Source organism: Camarhynchus parvulus, chromosome 1A (genome assembly GCF_901933205.1).
Source record: "Camarhynchus parvulus chromosome 1A, STF_HiC, whole genome shotgun sequence".
Lineage (NCBI taxonomy): Eukaryota > Metazoa > Chordata > Aves > Passeriformes > Thraupidae > Camarhynchus > Camarhynchus parvulus.
Genome location: NC_044586.1, coordinates 10,427,700 through 10,451,756, shown reverse-complemented (window position 1 = coordinate 10,451,756; position 24,057 = coordinate 10,427,700). Strand labels below are relative to the sequence as shown.

The 24,057-nt window shown below is 46.2% G+C and overlaps 1 protein-coding gene across 2 annotated transcripts in view; it reads right to left on the bottom strand.

The window, feature by feature from the left end:
* Positions 1-3,422: 3,422 nt before the first annotated feature.
* Positions 3,423-24,057, bottom strand: part of HIPK2 (homeodomain interacting protein kinase 2) — a 127,400-nt gene continuing 106,765 nt past the window's right edge. For both annotated transcript variants that reach the window (XM_030961069.1, XM_030961070.1), the window contains exons 10-15: positions 21,257-21,399; positions 20,741-20,920; positions 17,636-17,914; positions 7,047-7,294; positions 5,878-6,038; positions 3,423-4,099 (exon numbers count right to left, since the gene is read on the bottom strand). In XM_030961069.1, the coding sequence (XP_030816929.1) occupies positions 3,638-4,099; positions 5,878-6,038; positions 7,047-7,294; positions 17,636-17,914; positions 20,741-20,920; positions 21,257-21,399 (1,473 nt within the window). In that variant the 3' untranslated portion in view covers positions 3,423-3,637. The remainder of the gene's footprint in view (positions 4,100-5,877; positions 6,039-7,046; positions 7,295-17,635; positions 17,915-20,740; positions 20,921-21,256; positions 21,400-24,057) is intronic.

Sequence of the window (24,057 nt, the reverse complement as noted above, 5' to 3'; positions counted from 1 at the left end):
TTTAGTCTTTGCTGAAGTCCTATATTTTTCTTTATGGAATTAAAATTCAGTCACTGCTTCCCCCTAGTCTAAAAGAGCAGATGATGCAAATCAAACCATAAATACCTAAACTGTAGCAACCAGAACAGCATAACGAAATTCCACAACAAATAATTGTAAAAGAAGGGAAAATCTACATCAGGAACAAACAAAGAAAAAAATCAAACCAAGCATCCTGGCCTGTGGACACCTAATTAGTCTTCAGTGAGAGCAGAAGAGCGGGTGAGGAACACTGCCCTGTCTGCAGCCCTGCTTTACCCAGCTAATGCCATCTGTGTGTGCCAGTGTGCTTTATCCAGTGACGGGACTGAGAGCCACCCTTGCAGCTCTGCTGTGGCTCCTTTGATAGCCCTGTTTCTGGAGAGCCATCCAACCGTGTCCTCCTTTAGGAAAACCAAACCCCTAATATGTAGTGTGGCCTTGTGTTCTTTGCAAGAGCTCAATGATCATGGCTTGGAGCACAAATAAGTCTTAATCTCATATAAATGTCCTTTCAAGCTAAGGGATGGTGAGCTGGATCCTGGGGCACCAGGGTCCTTACATGCCTTTGATCCAGCTTTCCTGACAGATCATTATGTTAGCTGCTAGCAGGTGTTGGCCTCTGAATGAATGTTTCTGGACTTATCCTGAAATGCAGATATGACCCAGAGGATAACTCCCGCTCCTCAAGGCCATAACCACTCTCACTGAGCAGTCCCACTCTCCCAGATTAGTGGCAGAGTTTTCATCATCAGAATAATCTCATTTCTCCTTCCTCCTGCAGTTCTCATAATCACAGTAACCCTTCCAATGCCACTGATGAAGAGAAATAAAATTAACAACAATAACAACAATAAGAGAAAAAAAAAATCACAAAGTTTAAGGAATGCGTGTGCAATTAAAATCCAGAGTAAAATATAATAATAATAAAATAATAATCATAACAACCATACAATAAAATAACATTATCTTTCCTTTTCATGACATAAGCAGCATGATGCTCTCGCTCCCAAACTGGTGAGAGAGGAGAGGAATGCAAGAGAGAGAGCAGGGCTTTATTTTCCTGCCTCAGACGAAAGGGGACATGTCTTTCCAAAACAAGAGCGGGGGTAAGGTGCATAGGCTGCTGGGAGATTGCATCCTCATCCACAGTATACTGAGCTGGAATGAAGGACAGGCAGGAGAAGAAAACTGTGCAAGAGTAGCCCAGGAACCAGAGCTAGCAACCAGGAAGGTTATTTGGTGGTTTGCCAGAAGACAATGGCCTTGTTGAACAGCCTAGGCATAGCAGGATCCCTTCGTCTTCCAGGCCAGCAAAGCACTTACCACAAAACAATGTATTTGTGCTTGTCCTTCTGTCAGCTTTTCCAACCTGAGAGAGCCTCCTTCCTCACTGCCACTCAGGGAACCCATCCCTCACCACCCTGCCAACAGACCTGCTATTTTCCAGCATCTTGCAAAACACCTGACTACTCCATGCTCTAGATACAAGGAAATGTAGAGTGGAACTGAGCAGCCCCATAGACTTCAGCTTTCATGGAAACGTTCTACCAAACTCCTTTCTCTCCTTCCTCCTCAGGACATCCACAGGCATGATGGTACTGATGCACCAGTGCAAGTGCCATTACCAGGGAAACTCCCCACTGAACCAAACCAATGACAGGAAAGGCTCTCTTTAGAAACTGTTGGAAAACAAAACAACCATGTAGCATTCCTTGGTGTGGAGGACCAACCTACTCTCCAGTTCCAGGGTCACTCTGCCATTGCAGGCAGTTTTTCGGGGTGTAGGTGAAAAGAGAGCAGGGGAGGCACACAGTGTCACAGCTATGTTAGAGTGGGTAAGGCTCTATGTATTACAATACTCTTTTCACTTAAGAAACCTGAGATTGACTCTCTCAACTGGATTTTCTCATGCTTGCTTTGGGACTCCAGCCCTTTCCTGACCCTTTCTCATCAACAGATACAGTGAGAGATGTTGGCAACAACTAGTGTTTCCCCCTATCAAGGACTAAATTTTTGTTCCCATTTCAGACACATGACCAGGACAACCTGATGATGAGGGTGGACACTGTCCTCCCACTCCATCGAGAACATCGGCAAACAGCAGAATGAGAATTTAGCTTCCAGGGAGGAAACCTGCTATTTCAACAGGACAGAAACAGACCAGTCTACAAATGAGTCCCCAGATCCTCTGGGTCCTCACAACCAACCGGGTTGCTTCTAGCCCATCCAGTGCTTGACAAAACACCCAGTTACATGCACTTCTGACCCCAATGAGCCACACCAACACCTCGCCAAGTGAGCTACGACTGACAACGTGAAAAACCCAACACCACCAGCAGGAGAAAATCGGCAGTAACACCCCCCAAAAAAAAAAAAAAAAGAAGAAGAAAGAAAAAGAGCTGAGAGTAAATTCCAACTAGCCTCAGTCAGTTTCTAGGAGTACCAGTGGAAGTAAACCCTTAAACCGCATCTGTAGTTTGGTAAGGCACTACGAGGGAATGATGTAAAACTAAGACTGTGACAGTTGTAATGGCTGTGCCGAGGAACACATCACAGAGAGAAGGCAGCATCTGCACTCACACGCACACACACACACCTGGACAATCACATTGTTACATGCCTATGTTATATCACTTTTCTTTGTGCAATCACATTGAGGAATAGTCTATTGGTATCGTTGAAGTTCAACACAAAAGAGTAAAAAGGGGTATGACCTGTATAGTGCTACATTCTACCGGGGCTGGGGGCAGGGGGTTGGGGGCAGCTAAAATGTCTCCTCCTATACTAAAATGGGTAGGGATTGAAAAGGAACACTTCCAAAAAAAGAAAACAAAACAAAAACCTAAAAAAAATGCAACTGAAATCCAACATACATTATTAGAGATCTTGTTTAGGAACAGCATTTCTCAGGGATTTATCCAGTGTGTTCAAGAAGAGGGAAAAACACCCCCATTGCTTCTGCTCTCAACCAGTGCTGCACATTCTGTTTTGCCCAGGTGTGTTTAAGTATAGCAGTGTTAGGCCCAAATTTGGAGCACTGGGACAACGTTTTGTCCTCCACCCTCAGCCTCCCTTACCCACTTTCTTTTTCTGTTAAAAATCCCCCCCAAACCTATGTATACTCTGGGATACAAAAACTGCTGTATAAACCCTTTGAAATGCTGGATAAATCCCTAATCCATATACCTACAGGATTAAAAACCTAATGGATTTCATTTTAGGTGTTCTGGACAACAAATTTCTAAATGTAGCTCACTATTGGATGAAAATAACCTTTAAAAGTCTGTTGGTGAAGTTCTTCAAAAGACAGGACCCGCTGGAGGGTCCTTCTCCTTCTCTCTTTCTCCCTAGTTTGGTGCAGAATGGTTGTTATTTTTTTTGTGGTTTATTGTTTTTTCTGTTCTTTTTTTCCATTTTCTTCTTTTTTTTAAATAAAAATTGTAGAATTGGTTTTTCCCCCTTCTTTCCTCTTTTTCTTTTCTTCCTAAAGTCTCCTTCGTTCAAGTTTCACACGAGCCTCCCATTGCATTGTTAGTTTGTCATGTTCTTCAATACAAAAGCGGCTGCCTCACTCCCCCCGGGCCGGGTGCGTCTCTCTCGCTCTTTATTCCAGTGTTTAGATGTAAGGGTACTGGTTGACCTTGGTGGGGCTCAGTGGGTATCCAGTGTAGACTGTGGAGGCTGGAGAAGCACTGATATAGGTCTGATGGGCAAACTGAGCCTGGTACTGGCTGGGGTGGATGGTGGGCGAGGGCAGGACGCGCGGGCCCATGCTGACGGGGACCTGGTGCACGATGCTGGCGGGGTAGGTGGTGTGCTGCACCGCGTGCCGGGCCGAGCCCTGCGAGGCCACCAGGTGCGCGACGGTGCCCGTGGAGCCCAGGGCGGCGGGGGCGGTGTATGTGTACAGGTGGGGCTGGGTGGGCAGGTGGGCGGCGGCAGCCAGGTGGGGATGGACCGTGCCGTGGCTGGGGCTATTGTGCGGGAAGGAGTACGGGGCCTGAGCTATCGTTGGAGTGATGTAGGCTTGCTGTCTCCGGTGACTCCCTGTGCGGTCAGTCGAGATGTGCTGCTGGCCCTGGATAAAGACAGCAACAGTGAGAGGTGGTTACAAGACACGAGATGGCTCTGTACCTCCTCGGTAGGGTCTGGGAACCTCCCTGCAACACCAGGACAACCTCAGAAAAGTCTCCTGAGCTCCTCTTGACACCCTCAGCATTCAGCCAGTCTTCCCTTGAAAACGTGTGACAGCAATGGGTCCCTCACAAGCCCAGGAAAACCCTGTAGTTTCATACATTGACCAAAATGACCCCCAGGAGGTAAGGAAGTCCCCCAGTTTGAGCTACAACCTGCCGACACAGCTACCAAAAGACACAACCTTGGACGTCCAGCTCCCAAGAACATCTTCCTCAAGTCCAGTTGCTCAGGCAACAAGTGTTTTTTGCTGGTGAACTCTCTGATGACAAATTGTGGTCTACAGATAGCTCAGGGGAATGAGATTGCCTAACTTTGCCTGGAACAGGCAATTTATTTTTGTTCAGTTTGCGTATTTGCAGTTAATGATTTCCTTGGTTAGTAAAAATAACCACGTTATTTTTTAAGGAGAAAACTCTCAGCTTGATTAGATCCTGCAGGTGCCTGGCGCCCTCATTGTCCTTAGCTAAAATTACTTGAGCACAGGAAACTTCTAGCATTGGGAAGGGACCAATGTACTTTTTTTTCCCAGGGATTTTTAAATTTGTTTTCTTGCACTGCACAAAAATGAAGGGAGTTTTCCCAATCATTTGTAATCAGAGTATTAAATTACCAATAAAGCAGGAATTAGAAGACAAGAAAGAAAATGCTCCATGCTATTTCCTTCTATTCTTCCAAACCTTTTAATCCTTTTTGTGAGCACTCTCTGTGCCATTACTGTGGAAATATGGTAGCCACACTCCTCCCCAACTTTTGCAAAGAGCATCTTGTCCACTTCCTCCATTTTCACACACTTTTATTTAAAATTTGTTCACATTTTTAAATTTCCTCTGCATATTGAAGGAGAACAGATATTCTTCTCCAAAATAAACAAGCTATTTTTCTTTTTAAAAAACAGTTCTGCTAATATCCAGCTCTGGATGCATACCAGCACCGTCCTCTGAGCTCTCCAGACTTTCTCCTCTTGAAACACTGGTAACTGAGCTTAACTTCCCTACCCTTCTCAACTCACCTCAGGGAAGAGAGAGGCCCCAGGTGCAGGATGTGACAAGGGCATTATTTCCTGCAGCTCCTGGGAAGCTCCCTGAAAGTTCTGATCACAGACTGGGAAACGTCTCAAGAACTGCATGCTGCCAAGAAATGGGATTTGTCCAGATCTCAGCCCAGCTTTATCACAGGATGGATCAAACTCATTACATGAGGTCACCTATATACATAGAGGCTCTGGTTCGCCTTGTGCCACCTGATGGGGACTTCTCTCCCAGTCCCACAGCCAGGCTTATGCACTCTATGCACTTGGAAGATATTCTCCCCACAGTTACTTAGAGCTAAGGAGAATTCAGTCCTTCCTACATGCTCCTGCTCCACTCCTTTGTGGCTGAGTCACTGCATTTCCCCTCTCATGTTATTCCCACTCACTCTGTTAGACCATCAGGCTTCGGAACACACAGGAAGAGTACCCCCAGCCCGCTCAGGGGTGTGATCTGCACTACCTCTGCTGCCTGAGCTGGAAGATCAAGGTCTGCAGTCAAGTAGAAACAAGTTGATCAAACTCAACACGGGGTCCAACTGCCACTAGACTGGAACAGGACAGCCCATGATGGAGGAGTGGTAGGTAACAGCTGGATGATGCACCACCAAAATCAGTCTTGGTTGACTTACCTGACTTAGATTTAGAGGCTGTTGCTGCTGGAAATGTGCTCCTGGTCGCTGCTGCCTATAGGCAACGGCTCCAGACGAGCTCCCTGAAGAGTGACCGCTGGTGGAGGTCACGGTGCTGGAGGACTTGGACTTGTAGGAGGATGAGTGGTGACTGGTGGTGACTGTGCCAGGAAAGGAAACACATTTGTAGCTTACATGACATTGTTTAATTACTCACCCTACCTTTTCCTCACCGAGTCTCCTCCAGAGTGGCTTTTGGGAGGAGACATACAACAGAAGCAGGTTAAGAAAACTGTTTCTCTCAAGTAACAGAATACCTTAGTAGGGCTTGATATACACGACAGGCCTGTTATCCTAGAGGCAGACAAACAAACCTGATTAACTGGACCCAAAGCAGGTCTGGAGCAGGCTTTATAGATCCTTCAGAACCATGAGACAATGTTCTGCCAGCAGAACTGTACAACAGAGGTACAAATCCCAAGGAGAGGAAGGAAAGTACGGTGTGCACAGCTTAGAAAAGCCCTGGCTTGCCTAACATCAGGTGTGTGGGAAGGGAGGGAGAAGGAGCTGGTAGGGAGCTCGCCCTTTGAGCCTTTGTGTTCACCAGCAGTGCATCCAAAGCAAGGACTGCCAGGTAGCTCAAAGCCAACACCTTCGGGCCAGACTTCCACCATAAAGCCCTTTTCAACACATCACACTATCTACCATTGCAGAGGTTCTTGGTGAACAAACCTCATCAGTCCACAGTGAAGATCCTGGGGAAATGTTCTTCCCAGAAACATCAACAAGTTTGGATGAAAATTCACATGTTTTCAATCTCTTACCCGGTTTTAACGAAAGCCTACAGAAAGGCAAGGCAGCAAAGGTTCACACTGGCATTTGGGTGCCTTTCATGTCAAATGTTGAGCTAAAGGCTGCATTCTGCTCTTGGGTTTGTACAGAACTAACTGGGACCGACACTTGCCCCACGACTCCTGAGTGAACCAGGGCACACAAATAATGCAATATGGCTACCAAGAACAGATGTGTCACTTGAGAGAAGTGCAGGAGCACAGTTTCTTTGGAAAACAACCCAACCAAACAAACAAAATGAAACTGAACAATGAGATTCTTCCAAGATAAATCATTTATTTCTTACTAATTTTCTTGACGGAAGAGGTGCAATTTACCTGGTGCCAGGCTATCGCACTCTACCAACACCTCACTGGCCTGGGTTTTCAGTGGTGGCACGATGATGGTTCGGGGGTTCCCACTGCAGTGAGTCTCTGGAACCCCTTTGGTGTCGTAGCTGTTCCCATTGTTCTGCCCTGTGCGATGCTGCACGGCGTAAGGGCTGTTGTTGCTGGAGGAATCGGAGTAGGGGGAGTCATGCACGGTGACACAGCTGATGACATTCTTCCTTTGCTTGGACAAGGTGCTGCAACACAAGCAGACAAGTGGAAAGAGTGAACAGGCAGTGATCAACTCGACACCATTAGAAGGCTCTGCCCGTGGCAGACGAGCTCTGTAAGGACAAAGCACAGCCTTCAGTCCTCTGCCAGAGAGAGGCTGCTTAAGCCAAATCCCGGGCTTCAAAACTTCCTCGTTACTATTCCAGGAAAGCCTTCATGGAGGTCAAGGAATGAGTAAGATGTTGTGGATAGATCTTATATTCACACTGCTTAGAATAGCACTGAACCAGACTGCCAGATTTATTTTCAGACTGCTTTTTATGTATGTGTGCAGTAGAAGCCCAGCAGTTATACTATGCTTTGTTGCAAGTCTCACCACCCACACAAAAACGTGGCAGTTTCTCCCAGCCTTTCAGCAATGATTTAATAATAGATGCTATGACTTTTCATGTTTAAATTCCATGAATCTACAAAACACACACCATTCTATTTACTAAGATGGTACAATGGACACATATTCTCATCAATAAGCATTTGAAAATGAGGAACAAATGAGAAAGAAATGAACAAAGTATGCAATGCTTTTGATTTTCTTCCATTTCTCTGAACAGGCTCTGGGTCTCCTGACTCTAGTATAGATTATCAAGGTCCTGCTGCAACTAATCTATCTATGACATCAAAAAAGTGATTAAAAAGGCACATCAACACTTCCAAGATTAGTGCTGGAAGTTCATTAGACTAGACTGCATGAGTACGATTGGGATTTGCTCCGGCTATTGTGTCTAATTACTCCTCATGGCTTCTCCTTCCTGTTATGAGCTTGTTTAGGGAGAAAAAGAGAGAGTGAGAAAGAGGAGGGAGGAAGGGGGATGGTGAAGATTTGCTTAAATGGCTCACATCCTTGACAGTGCACAGACCTTGACTACAGAAAATAGCTGTTATGTTTCACTGATTGCATTATGTTGTTATGGCAACTGAAGTTTTTAAAATGATGAAAAGAAATGGATAGCACATAAAAAGCTAAGTAATTAGGCTTAATGGTGGAAACAGCCCCAACAGGAACAGAAATGCCATGGAGAAAAAGGAATCTTAACTTCATGAGTGTGCACTTTAAACAGAGAGCGATCTCTTTCCCATGGAGCGCCCTCTCCATTTTCTCAGTCTGGCTAGTCCAGTCCAGGGAACAGCTGATTAATCTGGTCTCAGTCTGTGATGGAGCTGCTTGTTCCCTGGTCTCAGCACCACTTCTTTCCCAAAGGGAGGTGGAGCAGACACTAGAACAGTTTCCTTCCAAGGACATTGTTTGCCTTATTTATTTTCACAGTCCTAAAGGAGCCCTGGTGGGTTCCCTTCAACTTGCCCATGCCCAAAGCCTCTCTGTCAGCATTCACAACCTGCAACTCACCCCCGGTATCCCAAGACTCAGGGTTGGAAATCTATTTTCTTTTCCCTTTAAAGAACACCTTGGGTTGCTGCATTCACAAACAAGTTCCCATCACACAGATGTTCCCTGGGCTATCATCACAGGGGCCTGGTGTGCCCTGAAGAGGACAAAAGACCACGTTGCTCTACTCACAGTGAAAAACATGTTTCGAGAGGCCCCTGCCATCCTAAAAGATTGTAACTTGAAACAGGGTAGATGATAGAGAAGGAGAGGGAGCTATTGCACAGTTGGAAAGAAATCCTTCCAGGGGCAGGGATGGATTGACAAGGAAAATGTACAACAGCAAACCCTCATATTCTTACTTTTCACAAGGAGCGGGAGAGCACTGGATTAGAAATGGAAAGAGCAGCAGTGCATCTTAGATGGACAATGACTGTGTGTAAAGAAAGATGCAGCAGTTTGGATATGCTGCTATGAAAGAAGAATATTAAGTCAATAAAAATGACTAATATTGCATCAATATTCCCCTCTCCATCAGTAGAAAGGGTTGTAATCACACATTTATGAGTATCCACGCTGCTTGCCCTTTGCAGCTACCCTTGGCTGCCAGTTGGGAAGAGAGATATATTCTTTATCTCTGACAGTTATTACATTTTATAAAGAAAAATCAAGTCACTAAAGAGTTTTCTGACAACTGATAAGGTCTAACTGTTCTTTTACAGTCCCTTCCTGATCTAAGTGGCTGAGCTGCTGAACTGGAAATACTTGCTCTCAGCTGACAATTGACATGAGAAGGTTGAGCTGTAGAACTGGAAGGGTAATTTTCTGTGTAATCTGTGCTATTTATTGTTTTAGTATGGGCATATTTTTCACCAGTTTGATTGAGGGCTTGTCAAAAGAGGGACCATGGGATTTTTCTCCTTCAAAGTGTTAAAGCTCCTTGGTTACAATAAAAAATTCAAGTGTAACTGTTTGATTAAATAAGTAAGTGACCCCAAACCCAAACATTTCCAGAGAAAGGGACCATATCAGGGTATTAACTCATTTCATGGATGGGAATCAGAAAAGGACCAGAGCTATGGTCCTGCCAGGCCTTATGCAAGTGCTCAGCACTGCTGATACGTGTCATTTCCCAAAGTCAACTGGTCTATTCCTGTAACAGAGCTAAAGCCCATGGGTAAATATTTGCAGGATTAGGGCCCAAGTGAGCACCCTCTCGATTCAGCAGGCTGCATCACTTCAAGCACACGAGGAGTCCCACTGGAAGCAGCTGGATTTCTGTCTTTAAGAAAGGTAACAACTGTGGTGGATGTTACAGCAGGCAGAGAAGTTCTCTGTCTGGACTAATCACACATGCCCAGAGCTCAGCACCTGGTGTACCAGAGCCTGCCCCAGAGATTAAGGGTGGGAATTTCAAAAACATCAAAGGCCCAACTCATGCTGAAAATCGGTTGATTCACAGGCCCAAAGATACACTTTAATCCAAAATGGAGGTTTTTGAAAATTCAGCCCAGCAGTTAGCATTCCCCCTACCCAAAGTCTTCTTGATAGCCAGCAGCTTCCCCCTTCCAGCTCCCTCTCAGCTGCTCTTCCCACCTTGCAGTAACCCAGGAGTTATCTGTGTGAGGCCCAGGCTGATGGATCACCTTCCCTGCTCACAAACTATCAGGACTGAGAGCCTTTACCTGTTCACACAGCACTTGCCTACTCAGCAAGCTTACTGTATTCCTATAACTCAGCCACAGCTTTTGGGGATGTTTGTGCTTACACAGAAGAATACTATTAAAAGTCTTTGCCCCCTTCCTATTAAGCTCTCTCCAAGCCTGGTAATTGCTTTCCCTCCTGCATGCACAGAAGCAGCAGCAAACAGGATTTAGTAGTTTGGAGAGCTGGTCTGTGGTCCTAGGGAACTCATGTGCCTGTCTGCATTGTGTGGGAAGGTGTATTTTAATTCTCCAGAGGAGGGAGGGGGGAAGACTGGTGAAGTGGCAGCAAATCCATCCACACAGAATGAAAAGCACACAGAATGAAAAGCACAGAGTCAGGCAGGCTTTTTAACCCTTACTGCCAGGGTTTGTGTCGGCCCTTTTGGGGGGACACAGATAAAACAAGCATTGCTTTGTATGTTTATTAGTAGTGTGTGAGTAGTATCCCATTTCCACCTGGTCCTAAAGAACTTATCCTCAAACTTGGACCCAAACTAGTTCATGTCTGTCCAACATGCAGACACAGAGCACAACCATGCCTTTTAAGTGGAAGCAGGTCTTGGAGATGGCTCTCTAACATATACCACCCTTGGGAGTGCCCAGCAGAGATGGATGAGGGTCCCTATTCCCTCCAGCAAGGAGAAGCCTCATAGAGGAAAAGAAAGAAGACATGCATGCACAGGCACCCTGCAAGAAACTAAGGTGGTCACCTGAGATGGTGTTAATGGAAAGGTGCTGAAGACAGATGTTGAGAACAAGAAGTGAGTAGAAATTAAGGAAAGGAAGATGCTGAACTAGGTGCTAAAATAATGCTGAATCCACCTCAATAGCCAAAGATAAGGACAGAGACAACAACTCCTGAGATGATTTTCACTTGCTGAAGGCCCACCCCAAAAGTTTGGTATGCAGCAGCATTGTAGGAACAGGATCTTTTTTCCCCTGAATACCTTGAGTTACAGCAGAATCACAGAAAAACCAAATGGTGTATAGTGGGAGCAATTTTTCAGCAAATGGCTCACTCCAAGAGCTACAAACCTTTCACTGCTGCTGACACTGTAGCAACAGAGCCTTTTAGCTCTCAAGGACACCAGCATCTGGGGATGAAGGCAACCATAGCACAACTGTACCTTTGAACTGGTGTGCATATACACCAGGGCATGTTAGCTTTACCTCACATCACAAAAACTCTGTTCTAGGTCTCTGAAAACTTAATGACATGCAACCCTTTCAGTTTGCTGCTTCAGAATAATCCACCTATTTTAGGAAAGCATGGAGTCAGCCAACAAAAACTCACACCACAACGGCAATAAGTCTCCTTAATGTTGAAATCTTATGCCATGCATAGCTCAGTGCTGGGAACGTGCCCTCTCTCTCTTCAGCTCAACCTCCATCCTGACCTGTTAATCTGCTCTCACCTTCTTTGTGCATTTGTGATGGTAAGAAATGTTTATCAAGTACCACACTGAGGCCATTTTATTAGGCTATACAGCATGTGTCACTGCTATTTAAGTCATATAAACTGAATTGCTGAGCAGGTTGTAAAGGTCCTGCTGCTGAAGGTCTGCTGACAGAGCTACTGTCTATTCCTGTAATTTTAAGTATTAGCTGCATGTCAGTGTGTTCTGGAGATGGAAGGCAGCAATCTTTTAAGCAAATGACTGTGGTTAGTCAGTGTATTGCTATGCAGAGTCAGTGCATTACTATGCACAGCAGAACACAGCCACAACAGGCTAGATGTCAAAAGAGAATTACAAATGGTGTTTTGCTCCTCGCACATGCACATCAGCAAGTTGACAAAAACACCTGGTTTGTGCCTGCCAGCAATTTCTGTGTGTAAGTCTTCTAAAGTGGGCTCCACCACCACTGCACTACAACGTGAACAAGGTGAATAAAAACTTGCTTATGCTCTGTTACAGAGGTGAGACTCACACAGAAACTACACCACAGAGCTTCCCATCTTAAGAGGGAGGGGAAAACCCCGTAAGTCCACAAGGATTTTGTGCCAGTGAAGATGGTCAATGAGGCAATTCCTCAGTATGCCAACACAGCAGCAGCAGTCAGTCTGCCTTGTCCAGAAATACTGTGATTACTGTCAGGATCCCATGGAAAACCAAGCTGGAGTGATTTTACCTATGACACCAGCACAGGCAGTGGGGAACTGAGGGGCTCTCCTGCCTCTTTGGAAGCATCCCCAAAACCAGCCAGCTGAAGGCCATCATTGTATTGTTTCAAGGAGAGTCAGGTTTTCCTTAACTGCTGCACTCATTGCTTGGAGGGGAGGTCACCTGGGCATGTCACAACAGCCACTCCCCTTCTTTCCACCCCTTCCTCCTGCAATGCATGGATGCAGAAATATCCCTCATTGGACCACCAGTGCAGCCCAGAGCATCCCTCCCCAGGACCTTGTGTGCTCTCTCTCCCTGCCACAGTTCCAAGGTGCCTTTATGCCTCTCTGTTCCATGTCTCAGCTCTTGCTTTCTCTCCACTTTAAGCTTCAGAAATATTTAATCAAGGGAGGATTTACATTTAAACCAGTGCAGCAGGTGAAGCTGCACGCGGGGGCGCAGTTAACCCCTACTATGTGCTACTTGCTGAGTGTGTGCTCCAACCACTGTGACTGCACTTGCACCATCAGTCTGCTGCCCTGTCCACAAGACTTTCTGGCAAGAGCAAGCAGAGAAATTAAAAAGGAGTAAGTTTTTAAAAACAAATATCAATCTGCTTTCTGTCTCACTCTCTTCACAGTGCTTTACAAGTAATGGTTAGATCTAGTATCTTCCATTCAGAATAAATAACAGTTGGAGTTATTATCTTACAACACAGCACTGAAAATCTCTTTGCCCTGTGAAATCTCTCTAAAGTATTCTGAGCTGAGAGTCTACAAGCTCATTAAACAAACAGAGTGACAAAACTGTTTCCTATTCTTATAATGCTCTTTATAAGCCATTATTCCCCTGCTGTTCTATAGGACAAAATACCACATGCAAAACTTTGTGAGCACCAGAAACCGGGAAAAACAGATCCATTTGGTAGAAACGTTCCCTTTTTATTTTGACCATTTCAATTCAGTTTTCTTATTATTTACTTACATTTTGAAGGAACAAAACCCTTCATTAAACCAGAAAGGAGAAGTCCGCTACTTAATTCGTTAATTTCCTGGCACTTTCTTCCCTTAAACAAAGGTCAAAACTTTTTGTAGTTTTGAAGCTCTTCCAGATTTCACTGTGTTGAGGGTATTACTAGAAAAAAACCCTAAATGTAGCCAGCAAGAACGGCTTGTTTTTGATGAAATGACTTTTCTAATCAGGAATTTGCCCCCTGGAAAATCTCTGGCCATCTCTGTGAGGATGTGCCCTGCTGAACTGTAGCTGAGTGGCTGTGCCTTAGGCACAGGGCTGGGGCCCAGTAGATGGCCCCCTTTGACAAGGCTCCACCGAGCAGGTCCTCCAGAGCTCATCTCACATCCCCTCCCCTGCACCTCTACCCAACAGGAGCCCAACATTTTGAGATGACTATTGATTTTATAGAGATTACACCAAGCTACACTCACCAACGGTGCAAAATGAAAAATGTGCTGTCCTGCCTTCCTGATCAGCTGGTATTTCATAAACACATAATGCTTCCTACCCTTCAGTAGGAAAAGGAAAATTCTACTCACATTGCAATTTTTCAGATTTTTCTTTCACCAATAAAAAAAAAGTGCATTCCCTGTATGAAAAAAGCTCTCTCTGGTTCTGTGGTATTACAGAAAGGCTTTTCTGTCTGAGTAAATCCAAGCTGTAGTATAAAATATACTGCATCAGCAGTATCATATTTTAGCAACATTACCAGTACTTCTTAAACTGAGACTGACAAACTCTTACATTGTCAAAGGATCTACTACTTCTCACAAGCAATCTCTCTTCACTGAGGAATCAATAAAATAAACTTTTTTAGTCTCATGGGTCAAAGGGGAATTTCTAGCCCCGGAAGAAGTAAAAGAAAGAGGTGCTGTAGCAAATTCAGGAGCTGATTCAATGACAGGGAAGGTAATGCAAAGTTATCACTGCTATCAATAAGATGTGATCAGACAACTACCTTTGATCTGTCAAACGCCATTTGCTTTCTATATTCTAACCTAGAAAAAGTTAAGGTTTCTAGGATGTGAAAAATAGCACGTTTCAAGTGATTTCTTGAAATTTTCACCCCCACACCACAGCCATTACCCAATATGGTAATATTTGCATATATGAGCCAGACAATGCATTCTTTGCATGGTTTCATTTTCTACTCAGATCCTGAACCTTTGGGCCCTGATTACATTAAGCACATACTTCACTGTCACTCCCATTTTTCCTGGAGCCAAAAAAATAGGCAAGAAAATTTAGAGGCATTTTCCTGAATGAAACAAACTTTCAATGAGAAAGACTTGAACTTCAGCAGGGACAAAGCTCATTGGCATTAAATACTGATACAGCTTCCTTGACTGGAAGTTACACTTTCACTCCAGCTGAGAACCTGGTCTTACATCTACCCATGTCAAAAGGTACTGAGCAAATTGATTTTGCTCTCCTGGAGACTTTAGCCAAAAACTTCTCATTCTGGACATGCTGTTTTCCACCTGTGTCTCTACCTCTGATTCTCTATTTGCTCTGGTTACATCTGCAAAGGAAATTTAACTCACTCATGTCCATGCAAAGTGTCTCTATGTGGCTCAGAAATTAAATCTAGCTCTTAAGCTCTGGCCTCTCTGGAATGCTGGCACCCTGGTACTCTATAGATATGGCATATGGATACAAAAAGTAGCCAGGGATCTGATCCCAGGCAGGAACGTGTCCGGAATATGCTTTAGTCATATCAAAGCCAGTTTGTTTATGTATGTCTGGCTCCCAGGACAACTTTTCAAGCCCTTCAGCAGACTCAAATCTTTTAATACCTCACACTCCCAACTCAATATCTAGACATGTTTCTGAACTTTGTTCTGTCTGTCTTTCTGGAGAGGTGCTGAGTAAAGAAACTAGTCAGATGGCAGCAAAGCTGAAGCAGAGAAAACAACCATTGGCTGAAGGGGCTGTAGTATCCCAGCACTTTCCTTCACCTCTCTCTAGACCCAAGAATGACACCCAGATGGTAAGTTTAAGGATTTGTACATAATGTCCCAAAGCCTGGAATCAGCACTATGGGTAAATATGCTTTAAAAGAGCTTCCATGACCCTTGAGTTTTCAGCATCTCTTTTGTCTTGCCCTTCCTTTCCCAGAAGAGCCCTGGAAGTAGGGGCTCCTTATTTATAGTCCCCCTGACTTTCACATCAATCTCCATGCAACTCTTTCTGGAAACATGCTTTCTTCCCCCATCTAAGCAAGGAATGTGCAGCAATTTCTAATTTTTTTAAAATTTATTTTTAAAGTGAAGTATGTTACACTGTCCTGTGAACCACTGCATTCATGGCAAGGCTGACTTTGAGAGGCACTGAGCCCTTACTGCCCAGTGTTCACTAGCACAGAGAGAGGAATGGGAAGTAGTGGTGGCTGTTGGGAAGCATTTTGAAATTCTAGCCTGAATCATATGGCTTTTCTTTAGAGATTTTTAGCTCCTGGAGGCCAAATGTGTCACATCTGCTCTGTGCACATTTGCAGGCTTCACTTATCACCACACTGCAAAGATGCAGAGATACAGAGATGGATCTCTGGTGATTAAAGGAAAATCTGCCATGGAGTGTGTTCTAAATAAGTAAAAAAAATAATCCTCTCTCAACAACACTGGAAAGATATGGTTAAAAGTTTCCTATCTCAGTTACCAATACAGAGATGGTATAATTATTCAGCTGTTTGCAAAGCTACTTCTCTACATCTTATAAAGCAGAGTGACATCTTGTGACTGGCATCAGATGGGAAACCCAGAGCACTTGCATGTGATGAAAGGTGCTGAAAGGAGAGTCCTACAAAATTAAGTTCTTTCTGATCCACAAGGGATGATCAACAATGGCAGCAGTCCTGGGCTGTGCTGTCCACTTGGATGAGTTAATTCTCTGAGGAGCAAACTCAGCCCTCACTTTCTAGCCTCATCTCTGCGTCTCTGCAGAGTCAGACAGAAAGCAGTTTCTGCCACTTTTACTATAGTTCAAGAATATTTTGGCAACACAATCAAGATTGAGCAACTCTCTTGCAATATATTTATCATTATTGAGTATTTATGACAGAACCACTGTTTTTGAGAGCTTTTGAAAGAAAACATGAAAGAAACATATGGAAGCAGTCATTTAATGCTCTTTACAGATGCCTGGATCACTTAGAAAGAGAAACGGCAAATTTAAGGTCCCTTCCTTCCAAGGCCTTTTTCTGTCCTCGTTTTAAACAGATGTCTAACTTACAGAGGCTCATCACCACAGGCTATCTAAAGTCTTCTTTCCACAAAAAGAAGACAGAGAAAACTGGTCTTTCCTCTTACAGTTGAGAGACTATAGTAAGGAGAGACTACTGCACTTCCCCAAGGTAACACAGCAAATGTACAGCACAGAAGAGAGCATCACCTGAATCCTCAGCTAGTAATTTTCCTCACAAATCAAAGACAACCTGGCTGATGAGATGCAAACACAGCCACTGGAACCACTTCTATGTCAGAACCCAGGACATTCCTCTGACTGCCCTGGAGGACTCAAGACCCTGGCAAGCAGTCAAAGACACCTGTGTTTTCGATTTTAACCCATGGAAACAATTGCCAACTTTGTGCGAGGAGTTACAAGCCGCAAGGGTTTGAATAGAATGATAGTGAATTTATCACCGGGTGAAAATGTAGAATTTTGGAGTTTTTAGAATGGGGGTTCAAGAGGCAAGACGGAGGAATCTGGGTTTGTACTTCTTTCTCCTTCTTGCTCTTGTCCTCCATCTTCTGCTGTGATGGTGGCACTTTTGGATTGTTTTAGAGTAGAGACAGACTGTCTAACATAGGTGATAGGTATTGGAAAATTATTGTAAATAAACACGTTTTTAGCATAAAAAGATAACACTGAGTGTAACACTTTAGTATAAAAAGATAACTGAGGGTGATCAGTGTGCCTCAACCTGACCTGCTGGACACACCTCTGCAGGTCTGAAAAAGCATGTATTAGATAAAAGAAGATAAGCATGTATTAGATAAGAGAAAACCAGAGCTGAGGAATCCCAACTTCTTCGAGCATGGGGCTGGAAAAAGAGACTTTTAATACCTGGGGAGCCATTCCAACAACAACAAACCTGTCACTTCCACACCCCTCTCTCCTTCCCCTGTGCACAGAGAAGAGCAGAGAACAACAGCTCACCTGGTGGGTGCATGCTTCTGCTCCTCCTCCTCGTCCGTGTCGCTGCTGATGGTGATGACGCTGACGGCAGGGCTGGGGGTGTCGGGGATGACGATGGTTTGCCGCTGCCGCTCCCGCGCGCCGCCGCCCGCGTCGCCCCAGCCGCACGTCAGCGAGGTGCTGCAGGCAGGGCTGGTGTGCACCATGGCACAGCGAGGAGGCGTGTTCTCCTTCACTCGTTTCGACCGCTGGGGCGAGCTGATGGACTGGGAGGATGAAACTTCATAGGTGGATGCATTGCTGGAAAGGGGGAAAGTGTTAGTTGGTTAGAACTCTGCGTGCTCGAGTCGCCCGTTGCTGTGGTTTGGGAGTCCTGGTCTCTGGTTCAGTAGCGCTGATTTATGGAGTCTAGGGAAACTGCAGAGTTGGCAGAGTCACCTCTTCAAAGAAGACAGTGCCTTGCATCACTTATTCATGTAATTGGCTGAAAAGTAGTTTCCTTTAATAAAAAATTCAAATTTGTTTTCCCTGGAAATTTCCAGATAAGAACTGCTGCCTCTCAGGAGTTTGCACTGGGAGGGTAAAGGCCAGCCTCAAATCCCAGACATACAGAACAAAGGCAGGCACAGCATGGCTGACACAGGAGGAAGAACCATCCAAATGATAATCCCTTCCTCCTGCATCCCGCATGGATGCATCATGACACTTTTTGGCCAGAAAAAACTAGAGGTAAAATTAGAATTTGTTGTGGAAAACTACAAACACTTATCAGGAAAACTGCTTTTATACACAGAAATGAATTGCTGTTTAAGAATCTTTTTCAATGAACATTTCCTGCTCAATACTTTATCCTTCAGGACAGTGGTGTCCCACGGATTAGAGCAGGCAGATGGGAGAACATATACTCAGTTTTATTCCTGTGTGAAGCAGCATACAATATATATAAATCAGAATGAAATAAACAATATATTTATTACACAGTAGAGAAACATTCCCAGTCTTCCTACTTCAGCTTCCCTGCCTGACCAGTCGGAAAAGTGTCCCTTGTCACAGGAATCCAAACACAAAACTATCAGCCAAACAGTGCAGTGTGGGTCTACAGATGGGGTTATTTACCAAAGCACACTGACTAAAGCCCATTTCACTCATTTCCCACACTTCCTTTCTTGGTCATGTTTCTCTTTGCTATTGCAGAACATCTGGAGATTCACAAAGGAAGAAAACCCCAAAGTTCTGGTTTTGTTCTACTGTGGGGCCTGGGCTGCATGTTCAGCCTGGCCCAAAAGCTAACAAAAGGAATAGGTGGCATCCATCAAAAGGAAGTCACCCTGGCAGTATATCACACTACACCAACTTACACAGGCTCTTCTGCATAACAAATGGCTGCACAGTAGCATTCAAAGTGCTTTTTGAATACCAATGAGCAGCGTGGAGTACCCTCCTCTCCAAAGGAGCACGGTTCCTCATTTGGCACAAAAAGAATCACAGTCAATGAAGCTGTAGAAACCCTTTGCTCTGAGAGTGCCCCATTCCTCGTGGACACAGGCACCCCACCCTAAAGTGACAGGAGAGGGGAGGCCCTGCAAGGCACACTGGCTGCAACAGGCACTCTCTTTTGCTGGCTAGCTGGGGACAGAGCTGCCTCTCTATGTTATGAATAGACTAAGACAGCTGGAGCCCACCCAAAGTAAATCCAACATTAGAGAGGAGATAAATGGGAAGGATTTAAATAGTGGCCTCTTAACTTGAGCTGAACTGGTTGTGAACTCAGAGCTACTCTGGCACCAGTCCAGTCACCCAGGAAAACCACAAGCTCAAGCTTTTGCCACTGCACAAGTGGTGACCCATTCTGGTTCTCTCCCCTGCACTGTTTTGTGTTTTTTGATTTTAAAAAAGAAGTGTGTTAGTTGCACAGCCCAGAGGACCTTCTCCAGAGCAGCTGCACATAGATCTTATAGAGCCCTGTCCTCTGAACAGGATTACAGTGCTGTGACAGGCACTGCAACCATCCTACCATCCAAGCTGTGCAAGAAACCCCAGAGTTTCTCCTCCTTCCAGAGCCAAATGGTCCTACTGAGAGATGACAGATGCTAAGGACTGCTCTGTACGAGACACCCTTATAAAATGCTCCCTGTTTTATGCTGCCATACTCTTAATAAGGCCAGAGTATAATAATGGGTGTCTGTTGCTGGTGTGGACTGTTGAAGACAGGGGGTAATGACCTGTGTTAGGAGCTAGAGAGCTCAGGTGGCCTAAAGCCACCCCAGTCCCCCACTCCCCGTGGCAGTAAAGCTCAGAAGACTGGCATCACCCCACTGCTTTTGAAAGGGCAGATCTTGTGTGTGCACATCAGGCACAGGCTCCTGAAGATGCAGCCTCCTCAAGGTGCATGTGCTGCACTGTGGAGGCCCTGGAGGGACTTCTCCTAAGTTATGCCCCACTGTTTCCTTCCCCTGTTCCTGTGCCTGAACATAGGTGTTCCTAAGGCTCTCCCTCCCTTTTCCCTGACTGGGCCTCACCTTGATACTGCCTGGAGAGCAAGGTCAGCCAGGAGGCCCCTGGGAGAGAGAGCAGGACCTTGTGGGGGGGAGTGGGTGTCTGAGAGGAGAACATCTCACCACATGGCTGAATTAAACATCTATGGATATTATGCAAACGCCTTTTTTGCTTCTTTACCCTGGACTTTACTAGCAGCAATCCAAGCTGCAACGCTGCACCTCAGGAGTGCTTCTTCCAGAGCATGTGGGAATAAAAGGTGTGGCAACTGGGCACTGCGTCACACTGACCTGAGAACACGGTTAAGTTTTTAAATCATCGTGACTACAAGGCTCTGGGTAACTGCAGCAGTGTAACAAGCTGTATGAATGGGGCCTGAGTCTCCCATTCTGCATCTTCTCCAGCCACTTGCTCCCACACAAAACAATGCTCGCTGGGTATAAAACACCCCTGGGTATAAAACACCTCCTGGGTACCCAAGAGGCGAGGCAGCAGAGAGCCCCATCACGGAATGTGTGATCTAATCCCTCATGGGCTGTGGAACTAAACCTGTTTTGCCCCACAGGTGTCAGCGAGCACCCCTGTTGCCAGCAGGTCAGAAGGGGCCGGGCTGGGAGCCCCGGCACTCACCGTGGAGCCGACTGGTGCTGCTTGCTCTTCCTGGCGGAGGCAGCGGCAGCGGGCGGCTGGCGCATGACGTGAGCGACGCCCACGTTGACGGGCTGGGCGGCGGGCAGGGCCACGTGGCTGGCCAGCAGCGTGGGCTGCTGCATGATGGGGTTGTAGTGGCTGCCGTGGGCGTGCGTGTTCCTGCACAGCGGGGACACGGGCACACGGTGAGATTGCAACCGGCAGGCTCCTCCACACAGCCTCCCACCACCCTTCACTGAGGTGCCCTCTCCTCCAGGGTTCACAGCCTTCCCAGAACGGAGCATTCTCCCCAGGGAACAGACTGAAGGAGTGGTGTGGGCACAGCATTCCACTCCAAGGGCATGGAGCAGAGAAGTCTCCCATAGCTGTCAGACAGTGATATCACAGGCTGCTGCCCTTCTCCCCTCAGCTCTGTAGCCCAGCAAGACCCCAGCCCTCATGGCTCCTCCAGCACCTGTGGGTACTTCAGGGCTCCTCCAAGCCTCCCCAGTTTACCTCCAGTCTGCCAGCGGCTGGGTGCCTGCCATGGACTCTGGGATGACGGTGGCGTGCTGGACAGAAGTGTGGGTGGCCACCCCGGTCAGCTGCTGCCAGGCAGGAGGGAGCAGGATCTGCTGAGTGCCACTGGGCCACGCTTGCTGCCAGACAGAGAGAAAGCAATTCCTTAGCAAAAAGTATCAAGCACTGAACGTGAGAGATGGCCCACACTCAGCTGGGGCCTCTAATAATGATCATGGTCATGCTATACAGCTCTTACCACCTTTCAGTCACTGTTAGGAAACCACAGTATAAGCAGGAATAGTTATAAATACAGAGAATGCAAAGGAGGGGGCAAAAAAAAAATCCATGCCATACAAAGCAGCAGCTGTGTTTTAGGTTAAACAGGGAATGGAAGGGATCAAAATTTGTTGGCATTTCAAACCAAACATCAAATTTTTTAGCACCTTCTAATTTTGACTCTCTGGGCCAGCTGGACACTATGGCTCCATTGTTAATTTTCCCTTTCTATACCGCCAAGTATACTTTCTCAAGTAATGCACAGCTACACATTGCATACCTGTCCTCTCCATGTGTTCTCCAACTTTTTCCCCCCCCTTAGAGGGTGGAAAATCTCTCAGCCCTTTGAGCTGAGCCATCATTCTGCTTGCAATCACCCCTCCAGCTGTGCTGCCACAGGCATGACTCAGGTTGTCCTGCTCCAGTGACTCCATGCAAGTCAGATGATTGTTTTTTTGGAAATGGGAAACTTTCTTAGCTATGTGCTGCCTGAATGTGGCTCTGGAAGGTTTTTGCTGCTGGGCTGAGGAACTCAGGGATACCAACTACAGCCCACCTTACTCCCAACCTGCACTACTGTACTGGACCTGTGCTATCTTACTGCTCTAAGGAGGCTAAATTGGAGGGGAGACTTCTTCCAGGCATGCATTTAACCCCTTCCCCACCCTCACAAGGATCATGTTAACTGTCCCCATCATTCCCTCCTGTCCCCCAGTAACACAAACCCCAGAACAATCCACCCTGCAGAAAAACACTTTTTCCCAATTCTACTCCTAAGTTTGATCATCTTGTAACTTTTTGTGTTGCTGAGTTACATGAAAAGGCTGCTATAGTGAGGCCTCTCAGCAACATCTGCAAAGGATGGAGAGTCACAAGGCTCCTGAGAGCCCTTCATCTAGGGAGCCACAGCCATAGACTGGTGATGCTTGGAGAAGGCAAAAGGATGAGGCAAAGGCACAAAAAGATCAGAGAGGAAAAGAGCCTTCTTATTATTCTCTTTCCTTTTTTTACCTCAGCTTTGCTTTAAAAGAGGAGACTGAACTACTGTTGAAGTCAATCCCAGGGGACCACCTGGATTTACTTGCAGACAAAACTGTTTCCTCCCTTTTCAGGAAGGGAATGAACAAACCTAAGCTCCTTGTCCGACTGCAGTGCATAAATTTAGATGCAGTGTCAGGGCCTAGGCACAAATTCCTCACTTATTAGGTAAGGATCACTGAATCATTTAATCTGCAGATAAGACTTGTCTAGGCTGATCCACCAGCCCTGTGTGCTGTGCTTACACATGGAAGGCTTGTCCTGGCAGCTGCAGCCTGTTCCCAGTCACTGCATTACTATGAAATGTTGGTGGGGTGGTGAAGCAATGCTCTGGCCCTTGTCCTCAGGAGCTGTGGGTCCCCTGGAGGGACCAAGATCGTACTCCAGACACAGAGCAGGAACAACTAATGGAATAACATTTTGAAAGCCAGTGGCAGGACCTCTGGAGGAAGTGCTGTGGGAAGGAGTTAAAAGGAGAGAAAATCAAGAATCCAGGGTGTTATTCAAGGGCAGGGGACAGTTCTGGGTCACACCATGGAAGCCTGCTGGAAAATGTACAGCTTTGTTTTTTTGAGATCTGAAGCTGCAGGAAGCTGTGAGTAAAGACAGGATCAGTCTCCTTTCACTGGTCTCTGTGCATACAATATGTGGACCACATTTGCTTGAGAGGATGAAGAGACCCAGAGAAGTTACAAGCAAGTTACTTTAGCCACCGACCCTGCATCTTGCAGGCTGCTTGCTCTGCCTAGCTCCATGCCACAGGCTGCAGACACACAGCTGCCAGACACGATGCTCAAGCTCTGTCAGTGCCTCCTGCCCTGCATCCCTCTGTCCCTCATCTGGGCCATCTGGTCCTGCACAAAATGCACAGGGAGAAGTGCATGCCAGCTGCACTGGGATGCAGTAAGGCTTTACCAGCCACAGGCACTCTGAGGAGTGCAAACAGAAACCTGTGCCACGTGCTGGGCACGTGGGGAGAAAGCCTGACAGTACCCCACAGTGCTGGGAGCACAAGGAGCAGCACCATGCCTCACCCGTGGGACAAATAAAGCAGGGGACAGACAGAAGGGGGCTCTGGAGGCGCTGCACTCTCTGCTGGGGCCAGTCCCTCTCACAGTTGCACGGCCCAGGCTGAAGAGCATTAGATAAGCAGCTGTGCATGAGAGGAACAGCTCTCTGCTGGGAAAGCGACACGCAGCCGCCAAGATCAGATGTGACTACAATGCATCACAAAGAAGCTGTGTTTTTCCATTCAGGAAACTGGAACTGGGTACAGATTTGTTTATCAGACCAGCTGCTCAGCCCAAACCGAGCGAGGCCCATGGACACCAGATGCCAGGGGCATCAATCAGAGCACCTTGCCTTCAGAGACAGCTCGCGTTTCTCACCGTGCGAGACAAACGGGCACAGCAACAGGCACATCTCCTCTCTCTTATTACATCAAAAATTAAAAGTCTGTGCAAGTGAGGAGTGTTTCTCAG